Genomic DNA, 20,412 nt, shown 5'->3' with positions numbered 1-20,412 from the left:
GTACAGACAGTAGATTTAAGTAGACCTCATGGTAATTAATGAGTAGTCCCATTTAAAGCTTATTATTCTTTTGATCTAGCTTTTAATATGGAAAACAAGTTCTCAATCTACCTTGAGATTTTACTTATTTTATCCTCACCTGGAACGAGTAAGAAGTGCATTAGTGAAGCGTTTATATGTCAATGAGGTATTCTGAGTCCTCAAATTAATGAACCCAATGTTTACTTTAGTATGGTTATTGCGACAAATTCCAAAATGGCATCATAACTATTATATGTCTTCCATCGCATCCCAAAACACTCCCAATTCCTGTATTCTGCACTACAAACTCAGCACACAATCTATCCCAATGAGCACCATAGCTATAATTTTTATTATTAAATAGAACTTCAAACTTCTAGTCTTTATTTCCATTTATTCTCGTGCAAACTATGCATCTATATTTCTATATTTATAACTTTGTTCATTAGAATCCTGCTGCACTTCCTTACTGAACTAGTTATAGTACCCGTGGCGCTAGTATCGCTACTGGCAATGCTTAGCGCCATACGGTTATTTGACGATATCTTCTCAAACAGGACTAAATTCCCAAAAATCTACCGTGTGTTCGTAACAATATGTTTAAATAAGCGTTTATATGTATATATGTATATGCAGAATGAGTCGTCAGACGTTGTCATTTAAATTAACTTTCCTGTTGATCGATTTAGGAAGAGAATAATTTAATTTTTATTAACTTAAACACGAATTTCAATTAAATAATAAAATGTTTCAATTTCAATGATTGAAAGGTTGGAAACATTTTTTCTTTTAAATTAGTAAAAAGTTATTTCACATGACAATTTCCAGCGACTCATTCAGCACGAGATAGTAACTTTATTCAATTTAAATATTCTTACCATTTCGGATGGTATAGAAAAGTGGTGATCAAACGTTTAATACAGTACTTAATGTCCAGTCACATAATGGGAATAGCTTTTTGTAAATTTAAACATAAGTTGTTCGAAGTTACAAGAGAATTGCAAGGAAGCTATTTCCATTACAAGCAGTAGTTCTTAATAAACACCACTTTTTCATACTGCTGAAGACTAAGTACAGGAGTTTCCTTCGATTGAATAAAGCTATTATTCAACCCTATATAAATAATGTATAAATAATACATCGTGTATGAATAATGGTAACATTAGGATGAATGTTCACTAGCCCTTTGGAGAGGTTATGTGAACAAAATTTTATTTTAAACTATTAATCTAGTCAAGAAAGGCAAAAAATATCATTTTCTATAGTTAAGAACAATCCTGTATCAAAGACAATGTTGATGAAAGCACCCTGTTCAAAAATATTTAGTACTTGAAGGGGTTGACTGCTACGAAATTGCTTTCTCAGCTCGTGTCCTCGTGAGTGAATGCAATCTGTATAAATGGCATACGATATACTTATCGTATCAGCGTTCTTCAACAAAACATTCCAGTTCTTGGAAGTTCATACTATTAGATAATACATCAAAATAATGATACAATATTTCCTTTAATTCTCTTCGTTTTTTTAATTCTGTTGCTATTCAATGACCCGAAATTTAAGAGAAAAAGAAGGGAAAAAGGAAGGAAAAGTGATTTTTTGAGCTCGCTGAAGTTACATAAACAAAAGTCATCTAAAGGAAAGTACCAGATCAAGATGATATTACAGTTACGATGCCCATATTACAATTTGGCGATAGTTGAAGCTATAGTTTAAGGTATCCTATAAATCTCTGTGACGTCGCTTTTTGATCTTAATTATTCCTGAAGATGGAACTTTACTTTTTGATCAAATACTACACTAATGCACACATAAATTCCAATAGGTCAGGGGCCTGCATTGTAATTGTGTCATAACAGATATATACCAATTTTATCCCAGGGATATTCTCGAGTCTCATAATAAAGAAAGAGATCTGTAGATCTACAGATTCACTATGTTTGGCGTACTAGGTTATGTTAAGCTTGAGATACAAACCAGTGCGGAGTCATAAGTATATATCACTGTTGACTTATTGAAAAATGCTGTTACGATACAAGAATATATCTATGCATATAATATATTTACACGTATGCTATCGCATACTCCAGTGCGCTCTCTTTTTCCGCACAGTGTTAGTTTAATTGGCGGCATCTCGGTAGAGGATGTCACCAGGGGCGATGTTTGTTTTGAGTAGCCGAGATTCGAGGGTCATTGTATAGCTCATTGTCTGTGTACCATAATTCGCGTAGCCACATCTCCGATCTTACCGAGCCCCCGACTGTTTCACTATCGTTCGATGTGCAAGCGCCACGGAACGCCGGTCCCTTCTTTTTTATATTCCTCCTTTTCACTCCGTATATTTTAAAATTCCATTCATTAGCTCCATGTTAGTGCCATTTATATATAATAGTTCTATATTGTGTAAGTACTGTATGATCCCTCGTTGTCATCATTTTGTAAGAATATGTAGCGATGTCTACTTAGTGTTCCTAACCTAACCTAAAATTATAAGAAGCTACAATATGGCGAGAGCGTAAAATCAGGCAAAGTAAGTGTATTTGAGTTGTCAAGGTAAAGGATTTATAAAAACATAAGCTGAAACTTTGATCAGGGCTGCATGAAGAAATTTTTATCGTGAAGATATTTGCTTATTTTTTATAAAATGTATATAAGAATTACCTTTTAAAACCCAATATGCAATAATAAAACTGACGTTCGTAATTCTTAAACATTGTAATACTGTTTTATGAATTGACTAGTAATTCTTCAATTTCTGAATTTATGTTAGGTAAAGCACTCGTTATTTAGAGGATGAAACGAGCCTATTTATATTCTACTTTTTTGGTTATATTCGTCTATTCAAAAACATAAAATTATATAGAAATTAAAAAAGAACCTTATAAAAATATTGCTATATATACAATTTCTTAAGAAGATTTTGTATAATTAGGCTCATATAAAAGTTGAATTTTCCATGTTTAAAAGAATTATCGCCCGTCTATAGATTAACCAGGATAACCTTACTTTTAGTATGTAAAGCTTGTCAGAATATTATCGGCGGCCGGCGTTCCTCGACGTTCCTAATTTTTAGTAATAACGATGAAATCACGCGCCCAGAAATACGCGTACCATTAATTACAATTATACGTGAAAGCACACTGCCGCAATTTTGTATGATTGACTGTTGTTATATATACCTATACCTACATATTATGCTACGTATACATAATTATTAATTGTGACTCGAATCGAACGATTGGTACGTGTCTGATGAGGGATTCCAGGTTAATAAATTCAGGTTTCACACATTTGTATCTTTTCCGAGCGTTTTCGGTTTGTTCAGTCTGGAAAAGAGTGTATTTAAAGGAAACAAAAAGCATTAGAAATGCAATCTTTGAGAACCCAATTGTCAGAAACTGAATTTCCAGTGGACTGTTGTGTTCATCAAGTAAGATATAATGAAGAGGATGATGCAAAGAACATCTCTTATCTAATAAACGTATGTCCGATTTTGCTTCCTTTTTTTATTTATAAAGCAAATTACTTGTTGCTAGGCGCCAAATACTCGCATTTTCAAACGTCAACTACTTGAAAACAAAACAAAATCGAATATATATCTATTAGAGAAAATATGTTTCTTTGATCAGCCTCTATCTTCGCCCGATTAATCCATACTTCTGAAATCATTCTCTATATTTCTTGAGCATGAAGAAATATAAAATATAACAAAGGGCAGATAATATAAAACTGAATACCGAAGCAACAGATGGACTAGCCGAAAGCAAAATTTGACAATCAGTTTTGAATCAATTGCAAGACATTTCATTTCGATGAACGATTCGTACGCAATGAAATATTCGTTTATGATGGCCTGGAGATCCTTCGAAAGACATCGTATCGTTATTAATGGAACCCCTTGATCGAAAGAACCGAACGAAGGAACTGAGCCCAATGTACTGCAAGTTCGTGGCCTCGACTTCTCTAATTCCTTTCTGAAGATCGTATTTTCTTTCGGTATCTTCGGTCGGCCTCTTCTTCTCCATTCCAAGAAGACTCAGCGAGCAATTGCTTAAAATAAACTAAAGAAGTATTTAAAAAATTGTGGAAAATGAAGAAGGTATTGATTCTAATAATTCACAACGAAACTTCTGAGGAAGAAGAGGGTCGAAGAGCCACTCATGACTTCCGTGAGGATTCATTTACAATGTGTAGAGAAGAGAATAGAGTGGAAGAAAAACGAAGTAGAATAGACTGGTGAGTGAAAGAAAAATGAAAGGAAAAGCAAGAAAAAAAACGAAGCAAGGGGCGTAATATCGATATAAGAATCTAATTTTTTATTATGCTCGCATTACCTGATTCTCTTGCGCAATCGCGTTTCATCGAACAACCAATACCATGACTGCAGACGTTTCTTCGGACGAATTTTTGCGCGAAATGAAGAAAACTAAAAGAACCCAACGGCTTGTATTTTCTACCGTGGCACACGATCTTCGAGCGATTTTATTCTTCTTTACGATAACCCCGCGATATTTTATAGGCCGATTATTTTGATAAGCTCGAGCGCGCCAATATCTGGAAGAAGGAGGCGCGTTTGTCTTGCTGCGTACACGATTCACTGAAGCAGGGCCGTCGAATTTTCACTGAAAAAGGAGAAAGTAATAGAAAAGGAGAAAATATGGAGAATATGCATTGCAAAAGAAAGAAGATTCAATGAATGGTGAATATAGTGATTTTTAAATTCTATATCTTCTCCTTTACACTTTGAGTATTGTGTTAGAAGAAAATAAAAAACTGATTAATATTTGAACACTAATAGCTTATCTCTAGATTTCTATGAAGTTGTAAAATAAATACGTAAAAGAAAAGAGCAGAAGAGGAAAGCAAGACTTCTTTCATGAGAGAAAAGGCACAAAGAATTTTTAACATCTGTTTCACTTTTGAGGAAGCGAAATTCCTTGCTAGCTTATAATCAACGAAACACATTTATTTTCAAACCTTAGGAAAGACATGAAAGAAGAAGAAGTAACCTATTCGACGGTTCTGGGTACTAATTCCGCACAATGAGACTAGGAAGAAGTATCAACAAAGCCTCTTGGTATTATTTTGAAGTTAGGAGCGCGTAACTTCTTCAATGACTCGTGAATACCAGCATCGTTTCTGATTTCCCCGTATACAGGTCTTTTTAATCGTCGAATCCTAGCGCTAACATATATTGAACTACGTATATACGATGGACCATGTTTGTCATACTGAAACGTTTCTAAAAAAAAAAGCAAAAAAAAATAATGTGAGAGAGAGCGAGAGAGAGGGAGTGAGATTGAGAGAGTTTTTCCATGGTTTTTCTATGATTTAGAAGCAAACAGTAGCCAGAGTGCAATTGTTGCGCTCTTGAAAAAAAAATTTCTCAAGGAAGAAAGTTTAAAGAAGAAAAGAAGAGATGAACGAATGAGTCTAACTATCGACTTTCTACGATTCAAACTTAAGTAGTTCGTATCATATAGTTTCTAGTCGTTCCTCAAAAATCCTCGAATCGTCACGAGGTTCATTCTGAATCATTCAACACAAACTTCTTTGATGATCTACCTTCGATACTCGTCTCCTCGATTCGATTCATACGAAGATCCTATTCAGTGTTGCATCAGATTACTTTTAGAAACGAATTAGGTATTCCAATCATTCGTTAATCTTCTTTTAGACCTAAATGGATTTTTCAAATCAGACGCAGGTCAGTTTAGAGGAAATGCTACTTCATTGCTACAACGAAGAATAAAAAGCCAAAGTCTGACTCTAAATATACCTTTCGCCTCTCCAAATCCTTCTATGAATAGTCCAGAAGCAGAAAAAAAGAGCTGCAGCACCTAAAGAGATGGATGGAAGCTAAAGGGAAGAGGAAGACAAAGAAAACAGCTCACGGTGAACCTCGAGACGATTTCCAGAAACCAGCTTGGCTACGATTTACGTTGTTCTTCCTTCGTCCTTCCGGTAGACGATGATGATCTTCAAATGAGGGGGAGGATCCTGGAGAAAGAGACACAGTGAGCAGCACAATGCGCTCTCAGAGCGCGAATCTTAGAGAATAGTCACATGAGGATGATGAAAAACGAAGCGGAGAAGATATTCGAATTCCTCGAGCCGTCGTTCACCATGACGTAGACGTAGAAACGACGAACTTCACACTCCCACGTATTCAGTGCTCAATGACTCCAAAAAAAACGAAGCAGCCAGACAGGATAGTAAGTAGTTGGCAAGTAGTCGAGTTGTCTATACAGGAAACGGTGAGACAGATATATGTATACTTTGAGTCAGTAGACCAAGCAACGAGTTAATTATGTACAGAGAAGAAAGACAAAAAGAAGGAGATGACTAGGAAGAATAATTGCATATTCTTGAAGAATACTTGGTTCTTCTGTCGTTTTCTGAGCCCCACATCTCGGGGGATTCGATGTACGAAGCGTTCTCTTCTCAATTCATGAAGAAGTTGACGATGACGATGATGCAGAAGTTGATGAAGTTAGGAGAGATCGGTGAAGCCTGTAAATAAGTAGAGTCTCGTTCGTCACGTGTTTGGACTTGGTCTTTGGTCACGGATGCGCGCGACACAATTCTATTCAGATAAAATAGAAGAGAAGAGTATTATATATATATATATATACACAGAATACATACACAGAATACACGCGTACCAGGGTCGAAGCTGGCTGTCCTGGGGCCAGGTTATATTCTCTCTGATCCATGATGTACAGTTTTGGAGGCCGTTGAGAGGCGTGAGGGTCCCAGAACTGGATACGACCGTGCATAATGCAGTTATCTTCAGAAGAGTATAGCTTCTTGTGTAATTATGTGAATTGTACGTAGAAAGACACTTATCTCCAAGGAATAGCTGCGAACACATATCTCAAAGCCAGAATTCATTCTATCTGGTGCAGAGGAAAAAATGGATAGAGACGGATTCAGAATGATGGCAACGAGATGTGGGCCCTCCTTTGAATATTAGAAACTAGTTTCTAGCAAGGAACTTGCCGTGGTCGGTCTTGATCGCTTTCTTCTTTTCATTTCTTCCTGGTGGAAAGTGATTTCTTGTCTGATCGATGGACTCGGAGACAATTAAGACTCTCCCAATGTAAGATTTCATCCTTCTACTTCTTGTCACGTAACCTAGGAAATAATAAATAACATTCGGTTGTAACGTTTTAGGTTAGGTGTTTTGAAAGATAGAGAAATTAGTCAGAATTGGGCCCACAAAATCTTGAAAGTGATTTAAAGGGATCCGCCGATCAAGGTTCTGCGCTTGATCGTTTCCATCCTTCATCGAGCAGGGGCATAATTAGGTCGTAGGTTTTACCCTAAAGCTTTCATCGTCCTACATATCATAGAGAAGAAGAGATCCTTTTGTTTCTGTGGTAGAAAGATGGGCCTACGAAGAAAATTCTTAAGGTTCAGTGGAGTACTTAAATAAAAAGAATGAAAGTGAGCGTGAGAGTGAGAAAGGAAAGAAAGAGAAAGAGAAATATGCAATTAGGAACTCGAAACAAAAGAAAAGAAGAAATAAGAGGGCCTCTAGTAATTGATAGGGAAACGAGCCGCGTTTCGAGATAAACGAGAAACACGCTTTTTAGGATTAGTCGCAGCTTCGACCTAGCCCCCCAAAAATATAACTAAATGGCACTTTCTAACGTGCACCCTGAAATTTTTCCCTTTTCCTTAATTATCGTGAGTTCTATCCCTTAATATAGAAACTTTGTCTCGAAAATTCATTTATCAATAATATAATGTTAATAATACATCTATTAAATTGAATTAATTCATTCTGATGTTCAATTTATGATCTTAGATCCTTTTTTAAATGTTGATTATTACTTTATAATAACCTTACGTTGTAATTAGAGCTCTCGACAATAATAAAGGAAAAGGATCTGATGCAGCTCATCGAATCATTCAGTTTTCCAACATATCCATCTTCTGACCTCGTATTTTCATAAATCAAGACGTATGACATGCACATCCTCATCTATAAGGTTCGTCGACAAATTATTTTCATAATCAGACTGATCTACATCGATCTCATACTGTCCTTATTCGATAGCTACTATCTTACAGTATTACAAAGGTCGGATTCTTTTCTCCTTTTTCGTAATTCCCGCCAGAACCAGAAACATTTTTATACAAAGAAATTTTTATGACCCGAATGACCGACAATTGTCAACCCTTTCACATGAGGGTTTTTTTTCTTCTGATATCGTTTACGGAAACAACTCCTATTGCTTTCAGATTGTTTGACAATAATCGTGACTGATGAATACTTAGAACGATAATTATCGAGCCCGAGAACTTCATAAGGGGAGAAATACTGATAAAACCAAAAAATAAAAAAAAAATTAAAAAAAAAGAATAGGAATAATAAAATAAAAGTTGAGTATTAATTATTAAAGTATGCGCAGATAACTAAATCACACGTGTGGAAGGGATGAAACACTAAGATAAATTTGTATTTCAACAAATAGTTTTTTTATTCATTCCATGTTAATTGACGATTTTGTATCATCTTTATTATGATTTATATAGATTAATATTTCATAGGAATCTCTACGTAAACATGTACATATAATCAGTGCTTAGATCATCGGATCTCCACACACAATATCGCTGTCAATCACTGTCATGTGAAGGGAGAAAAAGTGAAAGAATAAAAAGCTTACGATTATTTAGAGAGGAGCCTGTGAAACTCTCTGTTAATAGAAATAGCGTGGATGAATAATTGCAATTCACTTGTTGTATCATACACCTTGATTGAGGAAGTCTGTTGCACATTGGTTACTGTTACACATAGAAGAAGTTTAATGTTGAACACTTTAGCCTGATATCGATGAGACTCCAAGCATACACACAATTTAATTTAACGAACGACTAACTTGTCAATGAAGTTAAAGATAAATTTGAAAGAGCTTTTTCGTTTACAGTGTTTAAATTCTTGTTGAATGTATAGCCCACTGTGCAATCAATTTCCTCAATAATTTTAACATCTATGGGGAATGATTGGTAAACAGTTATAGGAACGTATGAACAAGAGTGAGAGGCAAGCATACGTGTCTGGGTGTGGATGAATGAAACAAGAGCAGAAAGACGATACAAAGAAGCCAGACGATTAAATCGTCAAGAGAATTGAAAATTCTAAGTGTATAAATATATTTACAAAATTGAGTGCATCGAGTGTTGTGTGTGTAGAAGAATCAGAAGATGAATGACAGAGCGAAATAATAAACAAGGGGAGAGAACAGTGAGTTTGGAAGAAGGCGAGTGAAAGTTTATGTGAATGTAGAATAGGTAACGAGAAACTAGAAGCTATAAAATACTAATTTTAGAAGGAGGAAAGGGAAAACGTAGAGACACTACGAAAGAAGGGAAAGAGAGCAGATAGGACAGTGATACGAACAAATGATGGATGAGTGGTATATCAGTATTTGCGCAACAACAAAAAAAAGTTAAAAGTCCCAACTTAGAAGCGTATCATGAAATAAATTTGACTCGAATTTCGAGGATCGATCGATCCTCCGATCGAAGCTGCTGAACGATCCAGAAGACGAATGTGTGGCTAAAAGTATGAATGAATGAGCAAAAGGGAGGGTGGGAACGAGGGAGGGAGGGAGATTATATATATATATATATATATACATAAGACAAGAAAGAAAAATATATATATATATAAATTATACATATAAAAATGAAGGAGAAGAAAAAACAACTATCGTTGATCGCTATACCAAGCAAGTAGATATATATATATATTATATTGAAGAATATATAGTAGCGTGTCAGTATAATTAATTACAATTTGTAAGTGCGCGTCGCGGCGCGCTTTTACTAGAGACGCCCATTGACCGCTCATGCGAACCAGAGAAAAATCAACTATGAAAAGAAAGAGAAGCACCGATGAGAGTGTGAACACAAAAGATAGTGTCGAGTGGGAAAGTAAATGAAAATGCGTATCTTGTGTGTGACAGTGTCAATTGTAAATGCGTCCGGCTTTCTAGAAATTTTGTCTTCATCTAGGGATATTTTTCTAATCATCAAAGATCTCCCTTGAAATTTTAGATCTTACAGTTTTCAACAGAAGATTCATCATAAGTTGGTAGAATATCTAAGTAAATTTTCCTTAGATCAAAAATGTTACTAGGTACCTATAATAATTTTTGTTTTTTAAACGTTGGTCAAGCCGGACGCACTCCAAGAAGATGTAGAAGCACAGTACGCGGATACAAGTACAGCAACTTCAACACCAAAACGAAATAGAATTTCCTGCAATATAACAGAATTTAGATCAATTATGGGAATTCTTTGTAGCTAGAGATTATAAAATATTCGTATTCTTCGCTGTTTTTGCGTGTCACGCGTATTCGTTTGTCCAAGTCGCTTTGAGGTCCGCATCGTAACGAACATTCTCGCGATAAGAAAAGAAATCTAGGAATAAGATGAAAAAATCATTATGGAATGGGTAAAAACTCTGTTTTTTCGATTTATGTTATGTTCAGTGTGTTCACACGTGATCGTAAGATTTGCGCGTTAGTGAGCCAGGCACAACGGGTGAAATGGAACTTCTGCTTTCGAGGACTGACTTTTTTATGTCGTTCTAAATAAATAATAATTGTAATGATAAAGATAATGATAACAATAATATTAATAGTAATATCGATAACGATAATATTAAAGAAAAAATAAATAACGATGTGTGCGTTCGAATTGCTAATAATAATTAATAATAATAATAATACGTATACTTTAAGGCACGTTTTCACCCAGCGTGTTTGGCCATGGTAACCTGTTTTCCATTGTTTGTGAAAGATTTATTGCGTCGCGACGTTATCGATCTTGATGACGATCGATGTTTATTAATGATTCAAATGATTATCAATAGTAGAGCCCATTCGAGGTAAAAAAAGCCCTTCACACTCGGAGTTACTACGGAGTCATCTAGAGAAAAATGGAATCGTATGGGGAATTCCCCGAGTTATTAAATACTATGTATGAATAATGAACATGAACATATTAACGACAGAGGTAAAAAGTGGTTCGAGTGAGAAGGGTCGATTAGTTATTAATTAGCCAAGAATCGGTTAAGCTGGACGCCACACTTTATTTTTGTTTCATTTCACGGCAAGTAGACTGCCAACCTAATCGATAATATCATTAAAAAGAAGTAATAATAATTTTACTAATTTCGAACCAAACGAAATACTTCAAATTACAAAAAAACGTGTAATTTCATTATTCTCAATAATATAAATAGTTATTAGAAATGGAATTCTAGATATAGGGAATGTTAGGTATACGGTATTTTCTATCGTGATCACTACTTCCGTTATCGATCATAGGTTGACAGCCTGCCGGCCAAAAAGTGACGCTTGATAGCGAATCGATAAATCTCGCGCAAGTAAATGAAAAGAAAAGCAAAAAAAAATGATAAAGAATAGGGTTCTAACGTCACCGATTCCGGTGATAATTTAGTCAGTGTTAAGTCCACATTAATTCAAGATGGAGGATCGATGGTGTGCGCGATCATCGATCGAATTATAAATCAACAGTAGGACATATTGTAGAGCGTGAGAATTTCAAAGAGGTAGTACTACCGTTGTTCCGTTGATCGTTTTTAATAGATTTTATTGTGCCGTGACCGCATCGCGTGCTCCTGCTAAACGTTCGTTTCATTGCTGAAAGGTAACAATAAATAATTGACTTATTAACAAACAATCATCCGGTGACCTTCTTAAATATCTGTAATTACCCGATATCGTTCTGTTCACGTTAACAATGTTACTATTTTTAATTTACTAGGGGATTTTGGGATATGCAACATAAATCCTGGGGAAAATAATTCCAGAGATTGGTATAATGTATAATAGAAGGTATAGACAGTTCTTTTGCAATTTAGGAGAAATTCTTGCTCCTGAGATTATGAAGACGTAAAGAATTTAGTCAATTAGGTGATCTTGTAGGGTATTTTCCTCAGGCATGATTCCATTTATCCATATTAGAATTAATTTTAATCACTCTATTCCAAAATCCACAAAATTATTCCAAAATCAAATTTGAATTTTAATTAAATATTATGTAATATCTTCTCTTTAATTTTTAGTTGCTTCAAGGAATTGTTCTCTTGTGGAATAACATGGAATTCAGTTTCATCTACTGCTATCTAGAGATATTATGCATAACTTGGTACGACCACCAGGTGCTTCGATCAGATCTGGTAATCTGAAAGAATAAATTCCCTAGGAAGATCGATATCGATCTTCCGAAGCGCAGATTTTAAGTTTTTGTATTTCCAGTAACAAAATGATAATCGTGAGGTTCCACGGGACGCGGCCACGCTTAGCTAGGACTATTTTTCTAAGTTGCAAAGCATAATAAATTAACGATGTTGCATTATCGTTATTAGAGTATATTATAATGTACATTGATATTTTAACTAGCCGAGTAAGTATGAAATAATGTTACAAATCATAGTAGACGAGCTCCATATAATATACACACATATATATATGTATATATATATATATATATATATATATATATATATATATATATATATATATATATGTAGGTAACCTTGGTTGCGATCGTCAGTTATCGACTAATCGTGCCGGTTCGCACTTGAGGTCGGTGCACGCGCGCGCACTGCGACGCGCCCATTAGCCTGATATACCTATCAATAAAAACTGAAAACGACGGCGAATATAACACGTAAATGGGGATTAAAATATCATGAGATACGATTTGTTGCGAGTCAAAACACGCCATTTTGAGTTCCAGCATCGATCGATTGGCGATCAAGAAAGTACAATGGATGCGAATTATCTGAGGGAAAAAGGAATATCCTAGACGCGCGTACCACGAGGCTGGAACATTAATGAGCGTATGCGTGCGTGAAATGTAAGAGTGATTGAATACGAATGGGAAAAAGATATGATTGTGGTCTTTGACCAGAGAACAAAGAGAATTAAAAATATGAATCGTTTTGTCAGTCACCTCACTTATATTATACAATGTCATATTACTATGCTGCCATATGATATAAATATATGTCTACAGTAAGGAATATATTACTAAAACATTATAAATAAATATGTTATAAGTAATTACATTCGTGATCGAATCCCTTAAACTCGAGGATTTCATTCCTTTTTCATTCTTCCATTTAGAGTTTTATATTTATAGAATGAATTGTTAACAGAATATAGTTGAATATTTATATAAATACGAGAATTTATATTTTCTAGTAATATTACTTTGAATAAAAAGGTATTCCATATAGAAACGACGGGTAATTTTACATTTCCCGCCACGGTTTATAAGATATAAGTTAGAAAATGTATCACTGGATGGCGCTTTAAATAACCAAATTATTCTGTGGTTTGTACAACTAATAATGAATGATTTAGTGATCGATGACTCTTGAAGATGGGAGTATGACTTTTCGTTGTAGTTTAACATAACCTCTCTTTTGCAATGTCTAAGGTCTTTAGAAGTTTTTAAGATATGTGTGAAGTGTACAGTATTGTATTTTTATACACTTCGTAATTATCAGTCGAAGTGTTCAGTCTATGCTCTTTTTCATACTTTGCAATTGTTTAAGCAAATAAGCATATACTTTGAGGTTATGAATGACCTTTCTGTATTGTTTATGAGAAAATACATTCTCGTTTTAAATGTACGTAAAAATAGCGTACAGATTTGCGTCACTTGATTGAATAACTAGATATGATCTCATCATTCTACTCACATTAATTTTCATATTTGCAGATATTTTTATTATCTGTAACAGATATAATTTATATTTTATTATGAAGCGACGTCAAAGAAGGCCTGTTTTAGAACTTAATCAATCGCAATCCGGTTTTCATGGAGAACATTTACAAAGTAAACACATATATTAATTAACAAATTTTTATTATTGCATTATATCTATTTTTAGATGTTAAACTGTTACAGAAGTGCATGGCATTAGAGAATTTTATATATATACAGTAGCATTCTGTAATTATACATTCAATTTTATTAATAAAAAGAAATTGTTAATAAAAACTCGTACATAGATTTAAATTTTATGTAATATGTCTCATCATTACCTTTTTTAGACAAACACAAACATATAAATAGTGATTACCCTGGACAAAACATACCTACAAATCCTCTGGCAAATTTACTTTGTCACTATAATTCAGATAGTGATACTGAAGACTCAAAGAAAGATTGCAAATTAGATGATCAAGTTAATAATTTTTTTAAAGTAAGTAAGGCTTCTCATGATCATAATTTTTTACAAAACATTAAAAAATGTAAGATCTTTGAAATTTTGTAGGAAATCCAACTGATTGCACCCAAACAACCAGTCTCAAATGAATCTAGCAATGCTGCCTTAACAACAAATTCTAACACACGCTTAGCACATTATACAAATCAACAAGCACTCAGTAAGATACTATCATATCTTAGAATTTAGAGAATGTCTTTGCAATACTTTGTAGATTAATAATGAAAACCATTTTAGTGTGGAGAGAATGCTTAGATGAATCTTCAGGTTATCCTTACTATTGGCACATTGAGACTAACGAAGTAACCTGGGAAATGCCAGATGAATTACGGTACTTAAAAAACAACATTAAAACAAGCTCTGTTATAAAACCACTTTCAATGCAAGAGTCTCATTGGGTTGATTTCTCATCAGTTACATGTAATTGTATTTTGTTGAATTTTTATTTTGTTCTTTAACAGATATGGATTCTCTAATCAATAGCGTGAAATCTTTTTAGATCAACAATCCCATGAAAATATACCAGAAGGTATGATTCCGCGGGAAGTGGTGGCTCGAAATCGTAATAGATATATTTGCAATGAGACTTTGCAGAAGCCAGAATCTCAAACTGATCCAGACACTGCTAACACATCTGATACCATGGATAACGATTCTGATGATGGGTATAACGCTAAGGCATTAGTAATTTTAAATCTCACTTTAATAGGTTTCTTAGAAAGAATAATTTAATGATTTAGGAAAATAGAAATGATCACATCCTATGGGAGTGATGAAAGTGATTCAGATACAGTGGATGAGAATCGATCAAAGTACGACATGAAAGAATCATCGGTGAAAAACACAAGTACAACACCAAAATTGAGATGCCCTGAAAAACTTTCTGCATCAACCCCTATAATCCAACCACAGTTACTGACAATTTCTCAGAATACAAATCAGATGTACGAAAACAAAGGTACTGTAGAAGAATCAATGGTAGAATCCGTGGACTCAAAACCATCCGATGATGCAGAGGTTAAGTACTTAATAAACCAAATTAAACAAGATGCTGTTCAAAAGATAGATTATACGGATAAAATTAATAATGATAGTCGATTAATGAAAGAATCTGTAATAAAGAAAAGCAGTAATAAACACAGTGTTGATTCCGATGTAGACTTCCGCATTTCTTTAGTGCCTGGTTACGATGAAGATTCAGATGTTGAAGAAGAATCTGAAGATAAACAGGAGAGAAAAGCTCTATTTCCAATTCCTCAACCCAAAGAAACCATAGACAGTATGTTATTAGGTAAAATTGATGGTGATCAAATAGCAGAGAGTAATGACAATGAAGAAATTAATGGCGAAAGGAAAAACGTACAAGAAGATAATGAAGACATTCTAGAAAGGTTAGAATGCAGAGATGATTCAAATACTAAAACAGAGGAGGATACGCAAAAAGGAAACAAATTCGTCGATAACGTACATGGTCGGAATAAATTTTTTCAAAGGAAAAAACGTATTGCATTTGATGGTAAGAATATTTTACAAATCAATAATTATAACCTGAATTAAATTAAAATTCACTTATTTTTTTAGTTCCATCTACAAAGATAAAAACAAATAATGATAATGAAACAAGTAAACTGGAAGTGGAGACCCAACGCGAGGAAATAAACTCTTGCGACGAGCATCTTATTGAACCTCAGGTTGATCAGCAAGAAGAACCAAACACTGCGAACGAGAACGTGGAAGAGAATGTTTCAACTTGCAAAGATGAGTCAAATAGTACTGAAGGAGAAACAAGTACATCAGAAACGAATGGTGAATCCAAAGAAGATGAAGGGGAGGTTAATCTACTATCCCAGATCATACTTGAGAAATTAAAGTTTTTATCAGAAGGAAAACCAGGTGTATCGCCAGTTCAATTGATGTCTATTCAGCTACAAGTAAATAAAATTCCTTTTTACATAGTTATAAGAGATCAACCAATATAATGTTATATCAAATAAAATATAATATTATATGTATGAGATCTACATGTATAATGAACGATATATTGAATATTATGTTGCAGACATTGTTTGTTGCATGGGAAGCAGGTTGTTTAGAAAAGAATTACTTACGTAGATGGTTGAGTGACACCAGTCACGAATTGGAACGCTTGGAACAAGATGCAGCACCACCTGGATGGCTATGTCAGTGGGATAGGTATAGTATACCATCTAAAATTTGTGTATTTCATATAAATAAACATAAATCGTACCATACAAAATATCGTGTATGTTATACACGTCATTATTCTAAAAATCTTCAAGTCATGTAATCTTTGCACATATCATTAGCAAGACACTTAGTAACGATAACGAGTGATAATTTCAATCTTTTTGTTTTAAATTAATTTTCTTCACAAGATGGTATCTTGAATTTAAAACATGAAGTATTTTTTCAAATTTTTTTTTAATTCTTCTCATGATTCATAGTAAAAGAAATGAACGAACAATTGTCGTATCCTTATTAAGAAACTTAATCAATTTGATTTTATCAATTTCAGAATAAAACATTACGAAATTCTTTAAAGTTTTTAGGATCATTAATTCTACTTACGTCCCTTAAAGGACAATATTTTTATTAATTAAATTTATTGAAAATTATACATGAATGTGCAAACAGTACCGGGTTATCTTATAAAGTAACTAAGTAATAAAAAGATAGGTTTGTGTTCAGAGTGGAGCCTCAAAGACCAAATGTGCATTATCTAAAATTATGAACGAAGAGTATATGTGGGATAATTAACAAACATTAGGAGCATTGTTTAGTGACTTAAAGCATGAAGATTATATTATCCAGTATATTTGAACACTTCAAGAACTAAACTTCTGAAATAACTAGAGTCAAAAGCTCACCTCAACAAAGTGCAGAGACAGAGACTGTACCAAATGGATAAAACCATCCATTAGAGATGCAGTCATGAAACCTGAGAAGTATTTGAAAGAGATCTTAAATCATGTGAGTGTTAAACAGACTTAGTAACCTGAAGGGATAAGTGATAAAAGGGGATGGTCGTTGCTGGAAGAAACCATTAAATATCAAAAGAAGCTTATACCAAATTAACTCAAGTTCTTCTTGGACGAAGTCATATGAAGGAACTAGGAACCTAAAGAAGCTAGGCATCATTGAAAAGATTTATCAAGTCATTGAAACAAGTTGTACACAAAGTTGTTAGTCAAAGCATCAAAGTAACAATACTTGTAGACGATCATTACATATATATCGTACGAAATTTTTGTTTCTCTACACTACATTTTATGTATATGTTTTTAATGTCACGTATATACGTCATTTGTTAAAAAAAAAATACATTTCATGAAAAGTTGTATCTTCTACATGTTTAAACAATTTGTTGAAATGTAACAATTAAAAGGCGCTTCCCTTGGTTCCTCAACGAGTGCACGTCGTTGTATATCTTTGAAAGTCATCCTCAGGCCTTTGCGCCCTTAGTTACACGCATAATCAATCCGCTTAATATTTCGCTAGCGTAACGCAGATATTGTCGACGTAATTCTCAATGTTCGAGTTTGCGGAAGACATCGCCTTCTATGTAACTGCTAAGTAACACTTAATCCTTTTATAATAAAAGGGCCTCGCTGACTTAATGGCACACCGAGCTGCAGGTAGGAGTATTAACTTTTTGTTTTCTAGCTAATAAGTTGCTTCAGAACTCAGGAGGACGTTCTTTTCATGGAGTAACGTCTTTCCAATGTTTATCAATGTAAAGAAAAAAACCATGCAAGTAAGTCACTTTTATTCGTCACTGTGCTACATCCCTTTGTGGGCTTTTTTCCAGGTCGCATAAGCGATATTATTACCAGAACACTGCCACTGGAATTACACAATGGACTTATCCGGATACTGGCATCGCCGGTGGAGCTGAAGAGATGGAAATTTGTTCCACGCCTCCTCCAGCTGAGCAAGAAGATATTATTATACCTGGTATGGTGAAGTTTTATAATATAAAGTTAGACCCTTAATTTATTTAGTGAATAATGTATGCTTCTCTTTGATAGCAGAAGAAGAAGGACTAAGATCAAAGTCAAAGAAATCAGAAGGTGGAGAGACAACAGAGGACATGACGATGCCAAGGAACAGCGACATAGAAGCTCCGCCTCCACCACAAATTTCAAATCCGAGCCCACCTCCACCCCCAAGAATATATGCGGAGGATTTGAAGAGGGACAAAAGGAAACAAGATAAGTGCAACGACAAATTGGATAATAAGAGACCACGACTAGGTGAAGGTGCATCCTTATTAAATCAATTTTTCTTTACACACTTAGGTATTTTAAATATAAACTGATATATTTCTTTCTGCAGAGGGAGCAGCAGTCGCGGAAATAACACAATTAGAAAATTCTGTTGCCCCATCCTCTACCTTACTGTCGCCTCAGCCTGCCAATCTTGCAAACGTAACTAACGCAGAACCCCTGCCACCAGGTGTTGATTTAACAGAAGCACCTTATGAGATACCTGCAACTGCCCTGAAAAGAATTATTTATGGCGCTGTGCAATCACAAGGTGCTGCGCTCTACGATGCAGCTGCGAGAGATCCGACAGTTCCTATTCTAAGTCATCCAGCGACCATAGTACAAGAACATTATCTTCAATATCCAGCATATCATCAACACTTACACGCTGTATGTTATTAAATATACTAATACAATCAGGTTACTTCTGTAATTAATCTTGTTATATTTATTGTCAAATAGCCAGCGGCCTTAGTACTTCCGCATAAGCACAATGTGCAGCCTGCGATTCAGCTAATACCTGACTACACTCCGATATATACGAATCATAAGGTCATTGAGAAGCCACCAGTTAAAACAGCGAAAGAATCTTTAGTGTCTGCACTAGATTCATTTTACAATGACATTGCGCGAATAGAGAATATCGGAATAGAGAAAGTTCCTCAGAGACAAGATACTACGACTGTGGAACCGTCGTCCTTACCAACAGAGGAAGCCAAATTAGAGACAGACCAAGAACCTATCCCTGTTGAAACTACTGTGAAAGAAAAGAAAAGGAAAAGGGTAAAATATTTTAATAAAAGAAGTAAAATTAATTTGATATATATAGATTACAAAGAAATTACATTGTGTTATGATTTCAGACAAGGATTGGTATTAGTAAAAAGCATAAAGAAGTCTCTAGTATGGTTGCAAAATGGCAAAAGGTGCAACAGAATTTCGAAAATACGTAAATTGGTTAGTTAATCTAATATTTGAATGTTAAATATTTTATATGTAAAATTTGTAATATTTTTGAATATTTATTATATGTAAAACTTTAAATATTATTTCCAGCTGCAACTTGCCGATATTTAGATCACTCGACACAAATAGCACACTGTACTCTCGCCAGTATAGTGACCCCGTACCTGCAATTAACTTTATTATTCTCTGCGCTCCCTTTTCTATTTTTAAAATTTGACGAACTTACTATAAGAATTGGTAGGTTCTGAAAAAAGGATGTTGTAAATTTTGAGGAGTTATCATTGTGTATATACAAAGTATAGGCTGATCTCTTTTAATGCTCATCAACTGTGAGAGAAGAATATTATCGCGATTTATAAGCATTTGAAATAAAAAAAGTATTGTAATTTAATAACATTCAATTCCACTGTCTTCGCGTATAGGTTTATATATACTATGCTTTGAAGTATTTAGGATTTATTTATCCTCAAATATCATGGAAGAAAAGTGTTCTCCCATCCTATACAATTTAAAAACCAAATATTTCAGTACTACGTTCTCAAAAACAAATAGCTACCTCTTATCACAGGTCTAGAGTTAATTACCTACTTTTCAAAACAACAAAAAGAGGCTTCTACTTGTTTGTTTAAGGTTATGTAACTTTGTTTGAATGCAAATTGAGGAGATAATGTTATAATCATATTTAGGTACTTTCATAATAGTAACATAAATTTTAAAACTGAAATTACACAGAATCCATAATCATTGTAGAAAATTTATAAGATTATATGTATTACAGATTCATTTTGTAACAATATGTACATACATATATGATTATCAAAAATATATATATGCATATATAAAAGCAGACAATTA

General features: G+C 34.2%; 1 protein-coding gene across 2 annotated transcripts; it reads left to right on the top strand.

Moving 5' to 3' along the window:
• The first annotated feature begins 13,432 nt into the window (after positions 1–13,432).
• On the top strand, positions 13,433–19,742 carry LOC117217011 (formin-binding protein 4-like). Of its 2 annotated transcripts, none has more exons than XM_033464278.1 (15): positions 13,433–13,702; positions 13,795–13,911; positions 14,130–14,281; positions 14,354–14,465; positions 14,543–14,725; positions 14,805–14,970; positions 15,046–15,821; positions 15,887–16,236; positions 16,365–16,498; positions 18,135–18,280; positions 18,358–18,585; positions 18,662–18,981; positions 19,054–19,374; positions 19,455–19,548; positions 19,648–19,742. In XM_033464278.1, exons 2-14 carry the CDS (start codon positions 13,836–13,838, stop codon positions 19,542–19,544), a joined length of 3,054 nt encoding a protein of 1,017 aa, XP_033320169.1. In that variant the 5' UTR covers positions 13,433–13,702; positions 13,795–13,835; the 3' UTR covers positions 19,545–19,548; positions 19,648–19,742. The 2 variants fall into 2 exon arrangements, with proteins under 2 accessions (XP_033320169.1, XP_033320168.1); XM_033464277.1 differs by having other exon boundaries at positions 18,355–18,585.
• Positions 19,743–20,412: the final 670 nt, after the last annotated feature.

Source organism: Bombus bifarius, unplaced genomic scaffold (assembly GCF_011952205.1).
Source record: "Bombus bifarius isolate JDL3187 unplaced genomic scaffold, Bbif_JDL3187 scf7180000007974, whole genome shotgun sequence".
NCBI classification, from domain to species: Eukaryota; Metazoa; Arthropoda; class Insecta; order Hymenoptera; family Apidae; genus Bombus; species Bombus bifarius.
This window is presented reverse-complemented; position numbering and strand designations above follow the sequence as displayed.